The sequence below is a fragment of the Anabas testudineus genome, chromosome 8, assembly GCF_900324465.2.
Source record: "Anabas testudineus chromosome 8, fAnaTes1.2, whole genome shotgun sequence".
Lineage (NCBI taxonomy): Eukaryota > Metazoa > Chordata > Actinopteri > Anabantiformes > Anabantidae > Anabas > Anabas testudineus.
The window spans coordinates 13,333,668-13,354,120 of record NC_046617.1 but is presented as its reverse complement, the minus strand read 5'-3'; the positions used below and the strand labels follow the sequence as shown (position 1 = coordinate 13,354,120).

At 37.7% G+C, this 20,453-nt stretch overlaps 1 protein-coding gene across 1 annotated transcript in view; it reads right to left on the bottom strand.

Annotated features, from left to right (window-relative positions):
* LOC113155828 (ras-related protein Rab-26-like) overlaps window positions 1–20,453 on the bottom strand; it is a 43,427-nt gene that overhangs the window by 4,215 nt on the left and 18,759 nt on the right. Inside the window, exons 4-6 of the mRNA XM_026350536.1 lie at window positions 19,753–19,819; window positions 15,272–15,324; window positions 381–446 (exon numbers count right to left, since the gene is read on the bottom strand). Coding sequence (XP_026206321.1) covers window positions 381–446; window positions 15,272–15,324; window positions 19,753–19,819 — 186 coding nt within the window. The remainder of the gene's footprint in view (window positions 1–380; window positions 447–15,271; window positions 15,325–19,752; window positions 19,820–20,453) is intronic.

Here is a 20,453-nt window from a genome sequence, read left to right as displayed (position 1 = left end):
TAATATGTTAAGGATGTTGTTTTACTATTTTGTTTCAACATCAACAGAGAGTCTGTCTCTCAGAGCTTCTTAAGCCAATTTGTCCTCATTAAAGATTTACATCTTTAAAAATATCTTAAGTAAAATATTTCCCTGCTGTTAGCAGATGCTACACAACCACAACTAAATATTCCATTTGCTATTTTAAGCTATGAATTTAGTTTTGGCACGATAAAGTAAAATATTAGCACATTTATAATTTAGGAAACAGATCCGAATCAGACTAAGCAGCGTTTTGCTAATGAAGCAATGTTTGATGCTTTGAGGCTGAGACATATATTTTTTTTAGCGTGCATGTCCACAGTATTGGTTGTTTCCAAATATTTTGCATAATGCCTTGCCTTGTTTCCGAGCAGCATGAGCACCACATCCTGTTGGGCGTATTCATGGATCTCAGTCAGCCATGCCTGGTCACAAAACGGGAAAAAGAAATGGGACATGTGATAAGTCGCTGTTGGACAAGTTGAAGACATGAGCATAAAAACCTTAAATAAAAGGATCTGATATAAGGGACAGGAAAGGTCTGCAGTCAAGAAAAACCTTCTCTAGACCTCGACAAGGACAAACCTGAGAATTAAATCTAATAACATGAATAAGTAGGAGAAGGAAAGAGAGTGACTGTAGCATTTAGAAGATGAATAAGGCTGAAGGAATTGAAAAAGTGCATTCATATACTGAGGCAAGGACGAAGAGATAAAAGGTGAGAAAGACAAATACTGAGAGATTAGTGCAACAAACACTCAACCTCAGTTTAATCAACACTGTCTGCTCCATCCTGTTTTAACTACAGCATGTACACAGGGGAAGGATGAAGCTTTACGGAGCACAAACAGTACTTCTGTCTATATGAGATTCGACAGCACCTACACAATCCATTCACTGTTAATGAGCTTTACAGCTCAGACACCTGCAGATTTCCCTGTTAAAATAATATCTCTCATCTCAGTATGAAGCTTATTTGTACCCGCTGTGACTTACTTCACATTGGATTTCTGACAGGCTGGTGATCAATTTTTGTTTTCCTTAGTTGTCCTCATCTACAGCCGTTTGTCCTCTGAAAGCTCACTGCAGTTACTTCTGGTGATGACTCTTGTTACAGGATTTTATCAGGTTCACCTACACATTAGTTATCCGATGATAAAGGTAATGTGTTGACACTGCTGCATGTATAGATTTGAATGCATCCATGTACGATATGCATGATAAACAATAAGTCGACCTTTGTAGCCTTTTAAAACTGGGTTATGCAATTCAAAGTGTTTTACTGATTAGTGAGAAGTTAATAATTAAAAACAAATTGAAAACGTAGAGAGAATCAAGTCAATTTCAAGGCGAAATTTTACACAGCTGTCATCAGGAACACTCTCTTACACTGTTAGTTGGTCTATTCTACCGTATTTAAAGGAGAACAGTAACAAAAGTAAAACAGAAAAAGGAAAGAAGATGCTTAAATAAAGAGTTGATAGTTTTGATACCTTCATTCTGGTCTTTGGGTGTTTTTAACATTGGCTATACAGCTTTTAATTTGAACTGTACAGTACAGTTGTTATTAAGTTTACATAGCATTTTATCATTTTACACTATATTTGGCCAAACTTTCATTGTTTTTGTGTCTGAGGGCAGCCTGAGTGTTAGTATAGATGAGTTATTTAGTATATTTATTATGATATACTATTATTTAGTGTATGTCTGTAATATATCCATCCATCCATCCATCTATCTATATATATATATATAAAAAAAAGCACATGGGCAGATACATCAGTCTTTGCAGAATCAAATAGGCGCCCTGAACTCGCCTTTTAACAGTTCTCTCCATGTACTGTGGTTTTTGGTGACGAAGCATCATCAGATAGCTTTAATAATTTCATTTAACTGTTTATAGGGTGTATAGTGTGCCTCCCTTTGGGTCATTTGTAGGTTCCTAACCAACAGATATGATTGTTACAAATTATGCCTTTTGTCACCTCTATTGGTCGCCTCCTATTATCTTTTTATATCAGGAGAGGGATGACATGTTGAATGGCTTAAAATGAGTCATGTTGGATAGATCAGTGCTGTACTTTTGATCTATCGTAAACCCATAACTGAACAATAGAGATGATATCTGAGGGAGTATTTTGACCCTTTTTCATACATAACCCCTGAAAACACAAGTTTAGCTTTATGAATAGAGAGCATTGAACAATACTGTGGATTATGTCAAACCTGTAAAAGCACAAAAAGCTTATTAAAAGCATGCCACTTTATGTCATATCACATCTACTAGTGTGAGAAAGATTAGACAAGATTTTTTAAAATAAATAACTGTGAAGATTCTCAGTCATCCAGGTCACGCTTATCCCAAAGTTGCCGTTCAGTTTCAACTGGACTTGTTTTAAGTTCTTGGAGACTTTCCGCCTTTTACTCAGAAGTGATGAAGTGATTATAAATGTTTAAACTATTTGTTTAATTCTAACGTTGTTTAAATAACATAAATGACAAAGCAGAAACTGATATTGCAAGCTTGTTTGTTAATCTTATTAGTTATATTTTAATGTATCACCAGTCCTTTAAGCAGCTTCTTCAGTCTGAGGAAAAGTAACTTATGGATCCAAACTTATTCTCCACATAGTTTCCTTTCTCACCTACTTGACATGTATAAATGAAGATACACCCCTGATACTGTATCTTTATCTGAAAGACAAAGTGCACTCGTTTGAGAACAATGATGTACCGATATTGGACAGAGAAGACGGATGGTTCGAGAGAAGTGAAAGAAGCCATTTATGTGTAAGTGGAAAATCCTTCCCTCAGCAAAGGGTGAGCTCTCAAACACAATTTGTCTCCAATTTTTCATGCTGCCCTTTCATTTATCTCCAGGAAGACTATAGGAACGCCTCACACAACCACCTGGTAGACCAGACCTAATGACATTAGGAGGTGTTGTAGGAGTTGCGATGACTTTTTTTTTGACTCTCTCCTAATCAAAGTCTCTTTCTAGAGTTCACCTCACAAGCTTATTCAGGTGAGATGAGAAATTAAACCAACCTGGAGGATAAATGTGTGTCCCAAACAAACTTTCTTACAAAGTTACTATATGAGTCAGAATCCTAACAAGACACTGTGGAGCAGCTGAAAGATGTTTTTTAACGCCGGCCGACAGTTTGTGCTAAGCTAGGCTAAACAAGTCTCCATTTATTGGCTCTGGTATGAAGCTGCTGCAGTGCAGAGTGAGATATCTCACTGCATGTGTAAAGTTTTACTGGAATTGTTATTGTCTGGTAGGGTGACACTGACAGTTGATCTTAATTTATTTTAAAATAATGTGTTCACTGCCTTCTTGTGGTCACAATAAAGAACTGTAACTGTTATTATTATACGATGATACTATATTATTATAGCATAACGCTATAGCATAAATAGACAAAATAAATCTTTCTACTTCTCTGATCAGTAACGGTCCTTCAGAGAAATAAATACCAGGCTCCAAGAACGTCTAATATCCTGGCTGAAGGGGCAATGGCTGAAGGACCTGGGCTGGGTTCATCTTTTATTCAAGAGTAATACTAGGATCTTTTGCCAAGTGCCCAGGGAGCTAAATGTCAATGACAATGTGGCACGGTGGCCAAGAAACAACATATTTCACTATAGTGCACCAAATCAGATGCAGTTGGGAAGCTCATTTTGTTTGTAAGGGTTAAAGGATAAACCTCAGCTGCATTCCACAACTAGATTCCCATTTCACACATATCTCCTCTAATTCCTGTTCTGGTGAGTTAAAAGGTTTAAAGGATTAGAACATTTCTCAGTCCATCTTTCAGTCAATATTAATGAAATGAGTAATGATTCATTGTTGTTTGCTGTCAAATTTTACATTTGGTAAAGATAAAATGCCAAAGGCACTGCTGAAAAAAAATCACACTGCCTGCTCTATTGTACAAGTACAAGATGTTAACGATGGCAGAGAGACAGATGTGAGCGAGGGAGAGATGTGACAAAGAGACACAGAAGGTGCCAAAAGGCAGTAAAATAGAAAGACAGACAGTGACAGTGAAAGACAAAACAGAGGAAGCAAGATAAAAGCCGGGCAGACAGCTGCTGGCGACTACATCGTAGCATTGTCGGGACAAGTTGTCTCTGGCAGAGCTGTGTGAGGGTACTTCTGATGTAGCCTTGTATCTGTTTTGCCTTTTTTGTCACTGAAGAGAAAGCAGGGGTGTGCACGGCTCAAGGTGAATTGGGTAGGTCAGTTTTTATCCAAGGAAATTTCTCTATACAACAGTGATGCGAATAACTGTTTCTTAGGTCTTTTAGGAATTGGTAACAGACGATTGATAATGTAATTAAGTGCAATTAAAGTATTTAATAGCTTATTGCTTATTTATAACATCATTTTTGTTGCCATATTTCCCCTCAAAGAAAATATAATGCTAACATTTCAAAACGGAAGGTAACCTTTAAGCCTCTGCACGCCGACTTAAACAGAACATACTGTTTACTGGGCTGTGTTGGGATATTTCCAGGGGAGGTCATCTTCAGTGTATGACAGCAGAGCGCACAGTTGCAGCAATACATAAACAAGTGGATATAGAAGCATAAGGAAATAAACAACACCTACAGTATCCACACTGAATTTAAAATCTTGCAACAGATCCTTCTAAAAATCATTCAATAAACAATAATAATTTTAACTATTCGCCACATAAACAGAGAGAATAGAATGCAAATAAACAATCCAGTGGGTCTTCTTTCTGAAGCAATAATTTGTCTCAGTTCCACCCATGTTTTAACAGTGTGAACCACCTTTAGCTGCCTCCAAACCATGAAAAATCTCTTCCATTAACAGAAACACTTCATTTAATCAGGTCACTAACATAAATTATACATTGCTGAACTCATATACAAAATATATTTGCTTCCTTGAAACTCAGGTCACACTTTGCTGAGTATAATTATAAATGTGACTACATTTCCTCAAGGAGCCTCAGAGTATCTTCGCATGACCCCACTTTTGCCTCTATTGCACTTTTGTCTAAGCAGATTTGCTGTGGGTGACAGCACTATTCTTGCCAAGCTTTGATCAAAGTATTACGCCAACAGACAACATGGAGAAGTCTGCTCCCAACAACAGGCAGAGTCAGACAGAGTCGACCCAGAGGAGCGCAGGGAGAAAGTAGGACTTCTCCCCTGAGAGGGAAGTTTAAGCTCTGCAAGACAGCTGAGCCGAGTGTCACTGTGTCGCTGTTTGACACATGAGGAAGATGAGCTTTTACACATTCATGCAGGTACACAACAAGGTTGCAGAAACAGCTGCATAGGTTATATCTGATTTATTTGAAACCAAGGTTTGTAATGTTTGCGTTAGCATTTTAAAAATGTGTTTTCTGCCATTTATGTTCCCTATTTCTGCAGTTCTATTTACTGCATGCATGCAACTTAAATATGCACATGCACACACGCAACACCCCCAATAAAAGTTAAATCAGTAAACATTGTAAAACCTCTGGTTGACATGACTATCTGCAAGTAAACATGTCTGTATGTATGATGTACTTTCAAAAGCTGCAGTATATATGAGGATAAACAAGTAAGACATATCCTCTACACTGACTCTAAACTTGTGTCTATTTTAATTAGCGACACAATTTTGAGCAACGTGAAATAAACCTGATAAAAGCTTTTACCAGATGTTTGCTTAGTGATACTTAGTTACACTGATTTAGGCACGGCCTCATGACCTGCTACAGAAGTAAATACATTTTTATATAAACTGGTAAGGATACACTTTTTAGTATGCCTGTCCTGGAGGACAAAAACTACACTGCAACAAGACAGGAAAAAAACTAATTATATGTTTTATTGGTGGCATAATTGTTCAGTTAAGGAGTAAATTGACCCTGGCAGTGCAAGTCAGGACAGTAGATTTGTAACTACCCTGTCTCAGAATTATAGGGAGAAAGCTGGTTCATTTTGAGGGGGCAGAAAGGTCCTAAGAAAGGAAAAGAGAGGAAATAAAAACCTGTAACCTGCAGTGTGCTACCTTCCTGCATTTTTATTATATTATAATAAAATGACCTATCTCACCTTTTTGCAGTAATGTAGATCATTGCGGAAGTTCCTGTTAAGTGTGTGTCAGGTTTTGAGATCGTGCAAACACACCGTCCTCATTATCATGATCTCCTTGCTGACATGTGTGCCAGTTTGCAGAGTGTGTATATGTATGTGTGCATGCATGTGTCAAATGGGAATGTGACGCCTGTGTGCCTCCCTGTCAGTCACAATGATTTTATGATGTCTTGTCATTACTTGTAAACACAATTCCTCTCTTTTACTTTTTCTATTTTGGTGCAAAGGAGCTATAAATATTGCCTCTCCAATCATATGAAGTACATTCACTGCCTGTAGATATATTTCAAAATGCAAGTTAATATAATAGACTGTGATAAAAGAATCCAAAAGCAAACAAGTGTGGAAAAGCTCAGAAAACCCCTAAAGCCATAGAGTGTACAGACTCTGAGGTGCTGATACAGAGTCACCTTGTGTGGGAGAGGTCTACTTAGATCGAGGGCTGTATCTTTTGTTTCTTTGTCATGACATGCTGCAGGCTTGTCATGACATTAGACACCGAATCGATTCTTATACAGCATGTTCTTTTGTGCAAACACAAAATGCACCAAATATTCACAGGTTTACAGTAACTTAATTAATTGTTCCGGTTCTATCAAGACAACTTTCAGCAGATAATACCACGCATTCAATCACATGTTAACAAGCAGCCTTCTGTTTTAATAAACTGTATATTCTATGATCAGAGGGTATTTCTGTAGTGTAGGTAGGTTGATGTCAAATTTAGTAGTAAATCATGAATATATTTATTTAATTTGTCCATTTACTTCCTTCCAATAAGCTTTTATGAAAAAAACTATTGAACAAACTACACTGCACGTCCAAAAAACACACTCATATTTCATTGGTTCACCTTTATCTTTAATTAGGGCATGTATTCACCATGCCGTCATTTCAATATGCTTCTGCGATGCCACATTTATTCCTGTCTAGAGTTAATCCAAATTTTTGGCCAAGATCTTGTATTGATGATGGGAGAGTCTGACCGCTGTGCAAAGTATTCTCCATCCCAAAGATTCTCAATGGTGCTAAGGTCTGGAGTCTGTTGTGGCCAAATGTGTTAAAATGACGCATCATGCTCCGTGAACCAACTGTTCTCATGTTACATGTATACTTTAATGAAGTTGGACGGCAATGTTACACACAGCTACGCTTATGGTTAGCGCCCAGTTTGAGCGTTCATGTAGAAGTTAATATGTCTTACCTTAAGTGTTTTTTTTTTGACTGTATAGAAATATTTACTTCATTTATTTTTCAGATATAGTTACAGGCCAGCAACAGACTTCTTTTTTTATGGCTGTGAGACACAGCTCAACACTCCTCCATGCCGGAACACCTTTTTATGTGGCACATTTCTTTTTATGGACTAAACAGAACTAAAGGTACCTCAAGCTATCACAAAGCCACATTTTTCTTCATACTGGCCAAATATATGGATTTCGAACTTTTACATGTGTTTATTTCATACTCCACTTTTAATTCATTGAAATATTTTTGATTTAATACTTTTACTAACTCATCTTTAATTATATGATAAAACTACAAATAAAACATTTTCAGAGTTCACTGACCACCTTAATTGTATTTTAAAAATGCAAGCAAATTTGAGTTGATGTCAGCAACACACTCAAAAAAGGTGGGCAGAAGCAAAATAAAGCATCCGCCACAGATTCAGTCTCTGGCAGTGCTGCATGAGAAACTGTCATGCTACTGTGATATATATATACGAAGGTACCATCGACGCTGTACCAATTCAGAGAGACATGTCACCAACATGGCAACATCTTCCGAGAAAGACCATGGATATTTTTATAGAACAAAACCGGGCTGGCTGAAATCTCTATTCAGCCAGTCAGTGTTTTAAAAACAGTGAGAAAAGAATAACATGCCCTGTGTGCAGCTGGTGAACCATGCTATTGGTCAGGAGGCTCTCTACTGCTGTTGGTCAGCAGGTGACGATGGTCACGAGTGTTTCTTGGGAATGTAGAGCCTCTGTTGGGCACTTTCCCACTTTTGATGGGAAAAATGTGGGTTCCAGGTGAGATCAGCTAAAATGTGCATACCAAAGACCTCAAAGCTCTCTACCCTATCTACATCCTCCCCATGTATGCAGAGGGCAGAATGTGCTTTGATTTCCTTAAGTCCACTATCGTTATCTTAGTTTTTGTGATGTTTAAATCCCGGTCATAAGTAGCTGCCAAAACTTGAAGAGCACGAACAGGCCTTGATCTTATAAGGCAAGTATGCTAGGGGCTGATACAGCATGGCTTCACACAGAGTACTTGACTCATGCAGTCCTGTTCCCTATTGAAAATGTATGGCAGATCTCAAGATGGTGGCGTAGAGGCAAGATGGACATTGTAGAGCTTGCGTACCACACAGGTAATGGTTGTTGAACCATGAGGCGAAAGCCCTTTAAAAAACATGCATGTAATACTATTTTCAAAATGATAGTGTCTTCCTAGAAAAGTCCCAAAGCACCAAGAATGGGCAAATATTCCAACTGCAAAACCGCAACTATTAGAATGCGCAGTTTTCAGACAATTAAAAAGTAAAATTAAGGCAAAGTTGGTATTACATAGAGGTAAACTAGCCTCTGGCTCAACTTTATTTTAATGTGTTGCAGGCATCAAACTCAATATTTGGTTATACTTACCAAATACGATGAACCTGGTCATGGAGAACACTGAAAATCCATTCTTTGTACTTTAGTCAGATAAAAAAGTGACTTAAATAATAGATTTCAGCTCTTGTTGCATTTTTTCCTCATCCAGGAGGCAGTGGAGGCATCCGGAGAAAATGATAGGAAGAGCTGTGTCGTCAGCATAGCATTTGAGAAAAATCCCACCTTTTCTGAAAATGGGAGAGGGTTTGACTGGGTGCACCTCCATACAGTTATTAGGTACTAATTACAAATAAAATCTTTGATATTTCTAAACACTTCTTTGTACTTTCTGATATAGAAAAAGAGAAAAAGAGAGACAGTTTTCACTTAACTTTTTCATTTTAAGAGTGTCCAAACCAGCCCCCTCACAGGTGAAGAGCCTCTTTCAGTTGAGTTGCAACAAACTCAGAGAAACATAAAATGCCCTCATCTAGTGAGCAGGCAGAGATGATGTGTTTTTGTATATGAACAGTGAAATGATGAAAAGGCAACAGCTATCGTTTTCCCAAGCTTTCCACAATAAAGAAGGATCTCGTTTGAGTTGTAAAAAATGAAACTTGAAAACACACAAAGAAGGCAGCAAGTCTTTTTCCAGCTATTCTAAAGTAATTTCCTTAGAGACAGTCCAACACCTCTAACATACAGTGAATCCATCCACTAAGGCATTTCATTTATTTTATCCCCCCTGGCAACAAAAAGCCAGCACCTACTAGGACATGCTCATTCATCTTGCTCCTGTTTGAGTGTGTTCTTGTGTGCACATAAGCATTTCATCTGTTTTGTCACTTTGCAGCTGACATAAAAGTAAATGGAAATGTCCACAGAAAGCATCTGCCTGAACACCACTGGAACATTTCTCCTCTGACACTTTTCCTATGCAGATCTACGCTCCACTGGCTGCATCATATATGACTACAGTCTAGGACAGGTGGTAATCTACTGAAGTAATCGTGCTGGCATACTAATAATGTTCCGTGCAGGAAACCAAATTACAGGCAATGTGTGAGTGACAAGGTAATGGATGTGGATTACTGCATGTCATGTCCTTGTGAACTTGTATAAAACTGAAGGCACAGAATAATCCATGAAATGTACATACCTACAGCACCTTGCCTTAAAACCAAGTTACTTCTAAAATGGCAGTGTCCACTGATTATAAATGAATGGTATTTGAATTCATATCACTGAATTATTTACTGACAGTTCCTCTCATCACCATCTGGTGTGGTGGTGCCATGACATTTAACTAACAGCTCTGATAGGCAGGCGGCCATTTCATTTGAAGCCAGTCCATGCCCCTGGGACAGACTGAGAGAGATGAATGAATGTACACAGTTGACGGTTTCATCTCTCTCATTTCTTTTATTGGGTTTCTATAATACAGACACGAAAATGTGATCAAGCATTTGGGCATCGGCATTAGACACACACACACACACGCACATAAGAGCAAGCGTGGCTAAAAAGCAATGCATCATTTAGCAATTATTCAACATTAAGGCCAGACTGTTCAAGTAGAAACATTTTATTAAATATACGGCAAATGTATTCTAATGCAGGTTAGAGCTATTGATCTGCACAGTCAATATAAAACAGTGTTTGGGTCTTCTGGGCTGCTTAACTTGGACCACTGCAGGTGCACTGATCAATTCTCATGTAATGAGAACGTAGCAGGGAATTTTTCTTTTTGTATGCAATCAAAAGATTGCAGATTGCCTTGAGCTAGTGTCTTGCTCAGGGACAAATCGGCAGATCAACAAGTGATACAAACTGTACTACAGCACAAGTGCGTGTGTGTGACCTGGTCCTGTTCAATTGTAACTTTGCAATGAAATTGGTAATATACGAGTCTAGGCTAAATACAAGGTTTTATTAGTGAGCAGCAGAAAACAAAAACAAAAACTACAGAGCAAAGTGATAGCAACACCCAAAACTGTGGTAGGGCTTCACTTTTATAGCACTTGTTGGTAAATTGCCCTGCACTGTACTTACAGTATATTTTACATAAAGAATGAAATGACTTTAATTTAAAGGGGATCGGTTGTGAATCCACACAAAATGATCACCTCTTTCTAGTTCTAGGCCACTGTATTGTCTTGTTGCATTACTCCCCTCAGCACAGTTTCCTCTTTCAGCAAGCAGATGTTTTCAAGAATAAAGATAAAACGACTGTACACTTCCTGCTCCACACCAAATGAGTGATGTGGTGGTATTTTAAAGTTTGTGAACCCCGTTTGTGCTTTAAAAAAATTGCAAATTTCCTGGTCACAATAGTGCAGGAAAGCACCATTTTATATAGTCAAATATCTCCCTCCTGAGTCACAGCAGACCTTTTGTATTTTAACAACATATGTTTTTTTCTGGTGAGGACAGTCTCTTGCCAAGATTGCAGTTTAAACCCAGATCCTAAAGGTGACTAAAGGAAAACTCTGTAACTACAAGAACAGACTGCTGCACTTTCTGAATGGCATGTTTGAAGACCTGCAGATTAACCGACAGAGAGCACTGCATCATCCTAATTTGACAATATTTCTGACTTCCATCCACAGCAAATGACCCAAGCTCTGAATGATAGTGCTTCTGGAGCCAGGTTTCTTTTTAACAGAGTAACCCAGACAAATGATTTGCAGCAGAGGCCTAAATGGACTCTTATAGTCTCCCTGAAGCACTCTTTTTGACAAGAAGACATTCATTACAATACTAAACAGCTTGTATACCTCTGGTAAATTCTAACAAATACTTGCCACTGTGTTATATAAACCAAAGATTTATTCATGATGCTGACCATGACGGACTGCATGTAACACCTTAGTAACAGTTTCTGAACCAGGCTGCAGATTAAGAATAGATTCACACCGAGATGCAGATTTTATTGTACAATCATCACACTTATATCAATGATATTATCCAAATGAAAGCAGCTGATATTTCAGATTTTGCAAGCCAACATGTTTTGCCTGAGACTCGCTCACCTTCAGTGTTAAGTGGATGATGAACAGCTCCTATGATGTTAATATTTTGCTTGCCTAAATGTCTCCTTGCCGGGGAGACAATGACACACCACAGAGAAGACTGGGTCTGAGGGCACGTTGATTCCCACTCCCTCATTTCTCCCTCTCCTTCAACGTGGCATTCATCACCATTAGCGTTCATTAACATGAGTTAGTATTCGTTAGGCAGCGGTGTGCCAGCAGGCATCTGAGGCTTGCCGCCAGCATATCTCTCCCCCTGTAACAGATACTGACTAAATGATAGAGTGGTTAGGGGATGTGGAGATTAAAAAAAGAAAGGAGGCAAGGCTCTGCAGGTCTGGGAAAGACTTGCCAATCTACTGTATGTCTCCAAAGGTTAATGAATTCTCCTAATTTATAAGGAAGCTAAACACTATTTCAAATAATGAACTTCAACAGGGTTGAAACTGTACCACCGCAGCTTATTTAACACTGGATTAATGCTGACTATTCATACACTGATATATCATTATTTGTCAATGAATCAATTATTCAGTCAGAAGCAAATTAATCATTAGATTGACTCAAACTTGGGTGGGTTTATTCTAATTTAAGGTAACTGCAGATAAATTGCTGTCAGCATGTTTTGCTTTCTGTTATAATCAACTAACCTGACATGCATCTGTTTTATAATTTGTTTTAAATTATTACTATACTATATTTTACATAGATTGCCAGTAATGGTATATTCAATTTAATGACCATCTTTTAACACTATCATACTAATGTTTTTACTGTCTGACATTCCCATTGCCAGACATACACAGTGTTATGCCCCCTATAACTGTTCTAGACATGGGCATCTTTATGGTACACCTCTTCTCAACTCATACAGTCCTTACCTAAACCCTACTTTCACTGTTATTTCAGAAAACTCACTGCCACTTTCCCCCTTTCTAATTCCACTTCCTCGCTTTCCTGGCTAAGTAAACTAGGTCCCAACGAATATCTGCCACACATGATCATTGCATGATTATCCACAGTGGATATAACAGTGGAAACTCCTACACTGAATACTGCAAAACACACAACAGCGTGCAGGACAGTTTGTAGATTGAGTGCAGGTATTCTGCACCAGTCTCCTTCAAAGAGTTTGATTCAGAACAGAGCCTAAAGCACCATGTATTCAACTACAGAGAGATAAGACAAAGGGTAAAGGTCTTTTGTAAATAGGAGTAGTATACTACCTCACTACTGAGAAGGCAGAAGACTTTGTTTTTTGATGCATCAAAGTTAGTTGCTCATCCTCTCCCCTCAACGTCTGCACTCACACAGCTCTTTCCTCCCTCTCTCCTTGAGCTGCTGTTCACATCTGGTGCTACAGAAACACCTATTCTGCTTTATTGATCTCTCAGGGCAGATGAGCATGTCATTTTTCTTTGGCAGACACAAGTGACAAACAACTTCTCTTCTCCTTAACAGCTACTATGCTGCTCTAAAACAACCATTTTTTTTTCTGATGGCCGATGTCAATTAAAGTAGTTGAAAATTGCCACCCCCTCTGCTGCAGGCTACACTTATTACACAGAGGGAAACAGCAGGTATGGTGACATTGTGACAGCTGCTGGCAAAACTTCAGTTCCTCTGACAGCAGTGGCACCAAGAAAGACGGTAATAGAGGAGATGTTTCTGAAAAGGTCTAATGTTACGGTCCTAACTGCAAACTATTTGACTTTTACACCTGCACAATGTAAGATTTCTTTTATATTCACAAGATGGAAAGATTTAAGCATCAAGCAAAATAGTGATTTTTGTTTATTTAACAGATTATTATGGCATAAAATACCACTGGAAGAGTGTACTTGCATTTGGACTTATGTAACTTTTCAAATCCTTCCTCCTTGTGTTGCTAATTTGCCAGGCTTTTTATTTGTTCTTCTGAATCAAGATATTTCCTATTTTTGCTTGTTTCTATTCTTACACAGCTTACTTTAGAATTTCTGTAAATAAAATTCAATCAAATGAAGAACAGAAGGATAGTTAAAAGGCATTCAACTGGGAAATCTAAGTGAAAAGCTTGCCACAAGGCAACTCACTTATGCGAATGAGACAGAACAACAACAACAACAACAACGACAGAACATTTATAGTGACCAATGCAGCAAAGTAATACAGTATTAATATAATCAGATAACTGCTGGTTTTACACAGATGTTTCATTTTCTTTTGATTACTGAAGTCATAAATGTAATATCAAGCATAGACAAGCATAGACTGACTATAGTTTAAAATAAACCTATAGTTACTACGTACAAGTATCTGTCACTTTAACTCTCAGTTTATTGAGCTGTTTATGAATCCACCCAGTCATGTAGGTAATACAATTCTCTGGTCAGATGATTTTCTTTATCAGTTCCATCATTCATCATCTAATCTGTTTTCTGTTTCCTGTTGTCAGAGTGCATAGAGCAGGTTTTACTGCCTGTGCCAACGAGCTGAACAAGCATTGTAATGGCTCAGTGATCAGCACTGTTCGAACTCTAGTGCAACTGGAGCCTTTCTGTCCTGCATTTGCATGACCCCACAAACAATATGCAAACAACAACAACAACAATAATAATAATAATGATCAAGACACTAGCTTCAGAACTTGTGTTGGTCGCTGGGCCATGAGGTGTGGCTGCCTACTTTACTCACATAAAGTCGGGATTATGTCAGATGCAGAAATGAAATTTGCCCACAGCAACTCAAAAAATACAGTAATTTGATTGCTGACAAAATAAATACTGACAATTCATTATAGTACTGCTCTGACTGCCAAAATATGAAGAAGAATCAAGAAGGGTCAACGCTATGCAAAGTCATTTAACATATTTTTCCTCTTTGTGTCAAAGTTAGAGCTGAGTGGAGAGATGAAGAGAGAGATGAACACAGAGACTGGAGGTCTGCCAGATGATAGACAGCTGAATCTCCCATAGATGTCCACATAAAGTTTGCACTAAAAGCTGACTAACCCAAAATCTATTTTTTCCCTATTTGTTCTGGTGTTTATCTCTGGACTGATTTTGATGATAATGTGCTTTAATCGTGAATCTCACAACATAACTCACAGCAATGTGGTACTGCAAAAGATGTATCCAGTAATTCATTCATCAATAATGGCTGACTACACTTAATTTAAGTTAAGTCATATCAGGCATGATGTTTAATGCACATCTTCATAAAGCAATACATTACATTTACATTTAGTCATTTGGCAGACGCTTTAATCCAAAGTAACTTACAAGTGTGGTTAAACGCAAAGTGTAAGAAGGTCTTGCCTAAGCACCCCTACTTGAGAAAGGCCACAGCCACAGCGTCAAACCCGTCTCCCACATGGAGAGTGGTGATCTTACCACTGCACTATCCAGCCACCAATAGCAGCTTTTTTATACAAAGTATGAACATTTACACAAGATCTGAAAAATTAGATAAAATAGCAACTTAACCATAACAGAAGGCAACCTACCTGGATGTTATCAAATGACGTTTTGTTTGTGACATCATACAGCAGAAGAAGGGCTGAAAGAAACAGAAGAATAGTTCAAGTGTATAATTTGTTTCTTTACCCTTATCTACAAGTAACATTACTTTATGATAAATTAATGCAGAAATCTAAGCTCTTTTTTTTACCCTTTTATTGAGCAGTCTGAATGTATTATTACCAAATAAATGCTATTTGGTTTTGCTTAGTCGACAACTCTGCTGTCAACAAGGCTGCACTGACAGGACTCAGATTTGACAGTGAGAAAATGACTCGCCCTGTAAGGAAGCTGGAAACTGTATTTTGCAACATGAAATATGCAAAAATTGACAGAATAGGTGTGAAAAGTCCTTAGAAACAGCAAAGTAGCCTCCCTGCATGACCCTGTATATCTATGCATGTAGGAGTCTCTCAGAGAGTGCAGGCATTCGAGAAGCATCAAGTGACTGTGCAGCTGTGGAAGGAGGTGGTCCCGGAGAAATGAGCATGATACAGACTGACAGCTGTGTAATAAAGCTAAATCCCGCAAGTGTTTCCCACACTTTGGCTATCTTTTATCAGCCAATGGTTGAAGTCAGGCAGCAGAATATCATAAACTGTTGTGTCTGTTGTTGTGAGTGTGTGAGGATTAATGTGTGCCTTTTAAAAAACTAATTTCTTTCTGAATCTGTAAAGGTCAGGCTCCATTGTTACTTGTGAAAAAGTAGTTAACTAAATCAGTTATTCGCAGTTTGTGGTAAATATACAGAACAATCAACTAAATGAAAAAACCTCATTAAATGTGAGATTTCCTGGCAAACTGAACGGTGAAAGTGAGGTTTAGATAAGGAGATAAACAGAGAAAAGAGAATATGAGAAAAACTTAATGAAAAAGAAGAACACTCATGACAATAAAAGGCAATAAAACATAGCAGAAAAATGTAAATTGAGGAGATAAAACAAGACAGAAGAACAGCAGTGGGAATGAAAGAAAACGGTGCATCTGTTCTCCATATTTAAATTCTCTCGCATACAATTTCCTATCTCACAACTTTACATTATTGGTTTGTATTCTTACTTTATATTCCATTCTGCATGGTTTGTATGGATATTAGATTTTAAATGTTATTTTAAATTTGAGCTTGGATGTTTTTCAAGCCGAGTTACGGAACTGAATGTAGTTAAAAAGTTAGTATATCTCGACATTAAGGCAATACTGAGCCTTTCTTAGATTTTGATTTAGGATTATTAAATTATACTTTTTGTAAAAAATGTTTCACTTAGACATATTTTTCTTGAAGCTTCTTTTAACACAACATCTAAACACACATAATTATAATAAAAATATACACTGAATTAAGTTCGTCTTGCAATGTAAAATAAGATTACCTATGTTTTGTGTTTGAGTGAATTTGAGCATAAGTTTAATGAGCTGTGACTGATAAAGATACACTGCACCTTATGAGGAACCTATGAAGAGTTATAGAAAACTGTATTTATATAGAAAAGTGACTGTCCTCCTGAATGCCGTCCGCAGGAGCACACGTCCCCTTTTAAAGCCATATCTCCTAGCTTATCTGTGACTACAGCTGCTTATTTTGGTATCAACCCGTCATAAAGAGCCTAAGAGAAGTATAGAGAGTGGTAAAATGGATCAGATGTTGAATAAATCTTTAAATATAACTAATACGAGTGAAATAAAGTTAAACTGAGACAGAAAAAACCTTTCAGAAAAAGATACACGCTGTAATGTCCCTTTAGGGCCTATGTATGAACGGGATTAACGTGCAATTAAATTTAGAGATTAGTCCCTTTTTCTTCAGATTGCATCAGGTATATCAGAATTCAAGTCACTGCCTGAAGCATGTGTGAAATTACTTTGAAAACTGTGTGTTCTCCACATTTAGGTTCTCTTTCTCCCTTGCACAAACACTAAATTTCCAATATTACAACTGTACATCTTCTGTTCATACTCAAAAATTTGATTTAACCAGGAATTAACCTCATCAAGCTTTTTTTTTTTTAAGGAAGACGTGGCACGTAACCCATTATTAGGTTTGTAAATCAATTCTGAATCCTAGATAATCTTCATCAGATGTAAGTAATGAAGTAATGACTGCACTATGTATTTTATTTTACTTTATTTGAGGTGAATAATCGCAGCAAATCTAAATCAAAAATACAGCACAGATTCCTTTGTCTTCGGGCTACAGGGCCTTCCATCTCCTTGTGGGAACTTAAACCATCTCCTATCACGTTGTTTAATCCAGCACATCGGATACTTTTTTGTTGGGGTGAAATTGTTTTCAAAACCTCTGACAAAGCCTGCAATTTTCGTTTATCCTTTGCATTTTGTCTGTTTAATCTATTTTATCACTGTTTTTTTCCCCCAGCTGTTGTTTTCTATTTTATCAAAAAAGTACAAACAAGTTAAACCAAGATAAGTTTATGCACTATAAAAACTGACACAAAATAATCACTGAATTTTACAGAAAAAAAGCAGCAGAATAATATCTGATGGCTGTCTACACTTTTTCTCCCACACAGTAGATACACTGCCTATCTACAAACATCTAAAATAACCCTCTGCATGTCTCTCTCTCCCTGTCCCTCCACCCTCCTACACTCATCCTCTCTCTGAAAGCACCAGCACTACTTAGCTTTGGACTGTCTCTGCCTCCAGCTCTGCTTTGGCTCCCAAAAGTTATGGCAGTGACAATTAGATCCATTTATCATTCTCCACCAGCGCAGCTGTGTGTGTTTGCAAGTGAGGTGCAGTGTGTGTAAACGGGTTTGAGGTCATGAAACATGCTGACACACTTCTCTGAACTTAGTGACGTGCAAATGCCTTCAGTGCTATAAGGTCACTGTTATTGGCAGAAACATCAGTGTTACTCTATATAAATGTTACAGTAATAAACCATAAACCTAAGTAACTCATATAATTTTGGGACCCTAAGTGGAATTTGATTTGTGGCTGTTGTTAAAGCAGTACAGCTTGTTGGCCTCAAGTTATTTAGTATTATTAATTGTCAAATGTGGTAATTTATTTTGTTGTCAAGAAACTGAATCAGGCAGTGGTGCTGCAAATTGTAGTAAAATGCTTCTGGTTTCTTGTGTAGCTCATAGAGGTCTACAATGGTACTAGCCAAGAGTTGTTTTTTATTGCAAGTAGATGCCTAATCACAGTAGCTTAGTTTCCATCCATTCATCTTCATGTACAGCTAAGATATATCCAATAGTACAGAAAAATGAGCACCATTATCAGTGACAGGTATTTGTTCATTTTTTTACCTTATGCAACCCTAAGAAGGTAAAAGATTCATATACAGTTCAAACTGCCCCAGGAGAGCTGGTATTTCGCAGACACTTTGATGTAGGCAGATGTAGAGTGCAGCATTAACCTGTTAAAAAGCCACCAGGGCTCACCATAAAACCTGCAGCTGACTGTTAAATACTGCTTGTGTTATACGATCGGTTTACTGTCAGGATGAAAGGAAGGAAAAAGTACACAGACTGAAACCTGTGTACTTTTTCTTTTCAGAGGTTCTGGAAAGCACACAGAGACCGACAGTCAAGGGTGCACACAGTAGGAAGGTAACCAGGTGGAACAAAATGTATGCGTTTCCCTTTTTGGAATTGGAGTTGTAAACACATCTTTCTCAGGTGCTCTTTTCTTAGTTGAGCCCTCATAACAGACATGTGAGAAGGTGATCAGCATTTAACAAGGTCACAATCACATGGATGGTAAAAAAAAACTATATAAAAGATATGGCTCATATGGTCATTTATTGCCCTGGGTGCAGATTTTATGTGCATTTGATTCATGCAATTTCCAGAAAACAAAACAAAAAAAGTCTTCACCTTAATTAACAGCTTTGTGACAGTCAGTCACACATTAATATTTTGTTAAACCGCCTTTTGATTATTATTTCTTGGACGGGCAGTGTAGGTTTCTAAACAAACCTGTATGTCTAATGACATCAAGATGAATAAAAGACTGACTTATAAACACACACAGACTCATATGCAAACACACACGTATCAGTAATGAGTGATTACAGATCATCAAAGGGCCACATAAATTCTGAATGTGTTGCCCTTCCAACCCCTTTGAGAAGAGTTATAAAACCTCCCTTCATCTACACCTCGACATAAACACACACACACAGCAGTGCAATGGTCCTAAATTTAATTTACTGTGCACATAAACCGAAGGTAACACATATACTCCCATGAAACACTAAAGTAATACATGCATCATAAATAATGGTTTGCATGGACACCACACTGCAGTGATGCCATAATCTGCCTCAACTGTCTGATAGATACCTTTTATCTAAGAAGATCTTCAGTATAATGATTGCAAGTGTTCTAGTATGTGTACTGTATACTCTCACTGTCCACTTCAATAGGTAAAGAAACACCTCTTAATATAATGCACTCACTTAACCTCAAAAATAAAGAGTACTGCATGTGTCTCTCACCATTGGCGTCACGGTAGTAAGCATGAGTGACACTGCGGAACCGCTCCTGTCCAGCTGTGTCCCAAATCTGCAGAGAATGAGAATGAGAGTGGAGGGTAATCACTGAGAAAAAAAAAAAAAAAGTTTCTATCTCTCTTTATTAGATTGTCTTCTGTTAGCTCAATCAATCAGCTGTAGCTCATTGTGAAAGCATCCATTCAATTTGCTCTTGGGATAATGGAGAAGTCTGGAGGACGGAAACAAGATACATGAAGCTATTGCACAGTTCATTGTCTTATGAATTCTAGAAAATATCTGTACTGAAAGTTGTGTTCATTGATTTTTTTGGGAGCAACATGTCATGTCCATCAACTCCTGTGGGAGATACCTGTGTTTTCGGCATTAAATGCTCCACCATGTTTACTAACTCTTTCTTCTATTTGGCGCTTGACGTGCAGCATACAGTATTTATTGTTGCTGAGAGCACAAGGTTGATGACAGTGGGAAGAGATGCTGTGTGCTGGATTAAAGCTGAAAGATGCTGAAACAGTTTGCAGAGCTGAGACAAACTGCAGAGGCAAGTGATAATTCTTTGTGGGAATTATCACTTGCCTGTAAAAATGTGACCTATTTTACATTACGCATTATAATTTGATCCATTGTTATTATAAAAATATGAGTTTTCTAGTTTTAAGGTTGTAGAACGTACTGGTATATGGTCA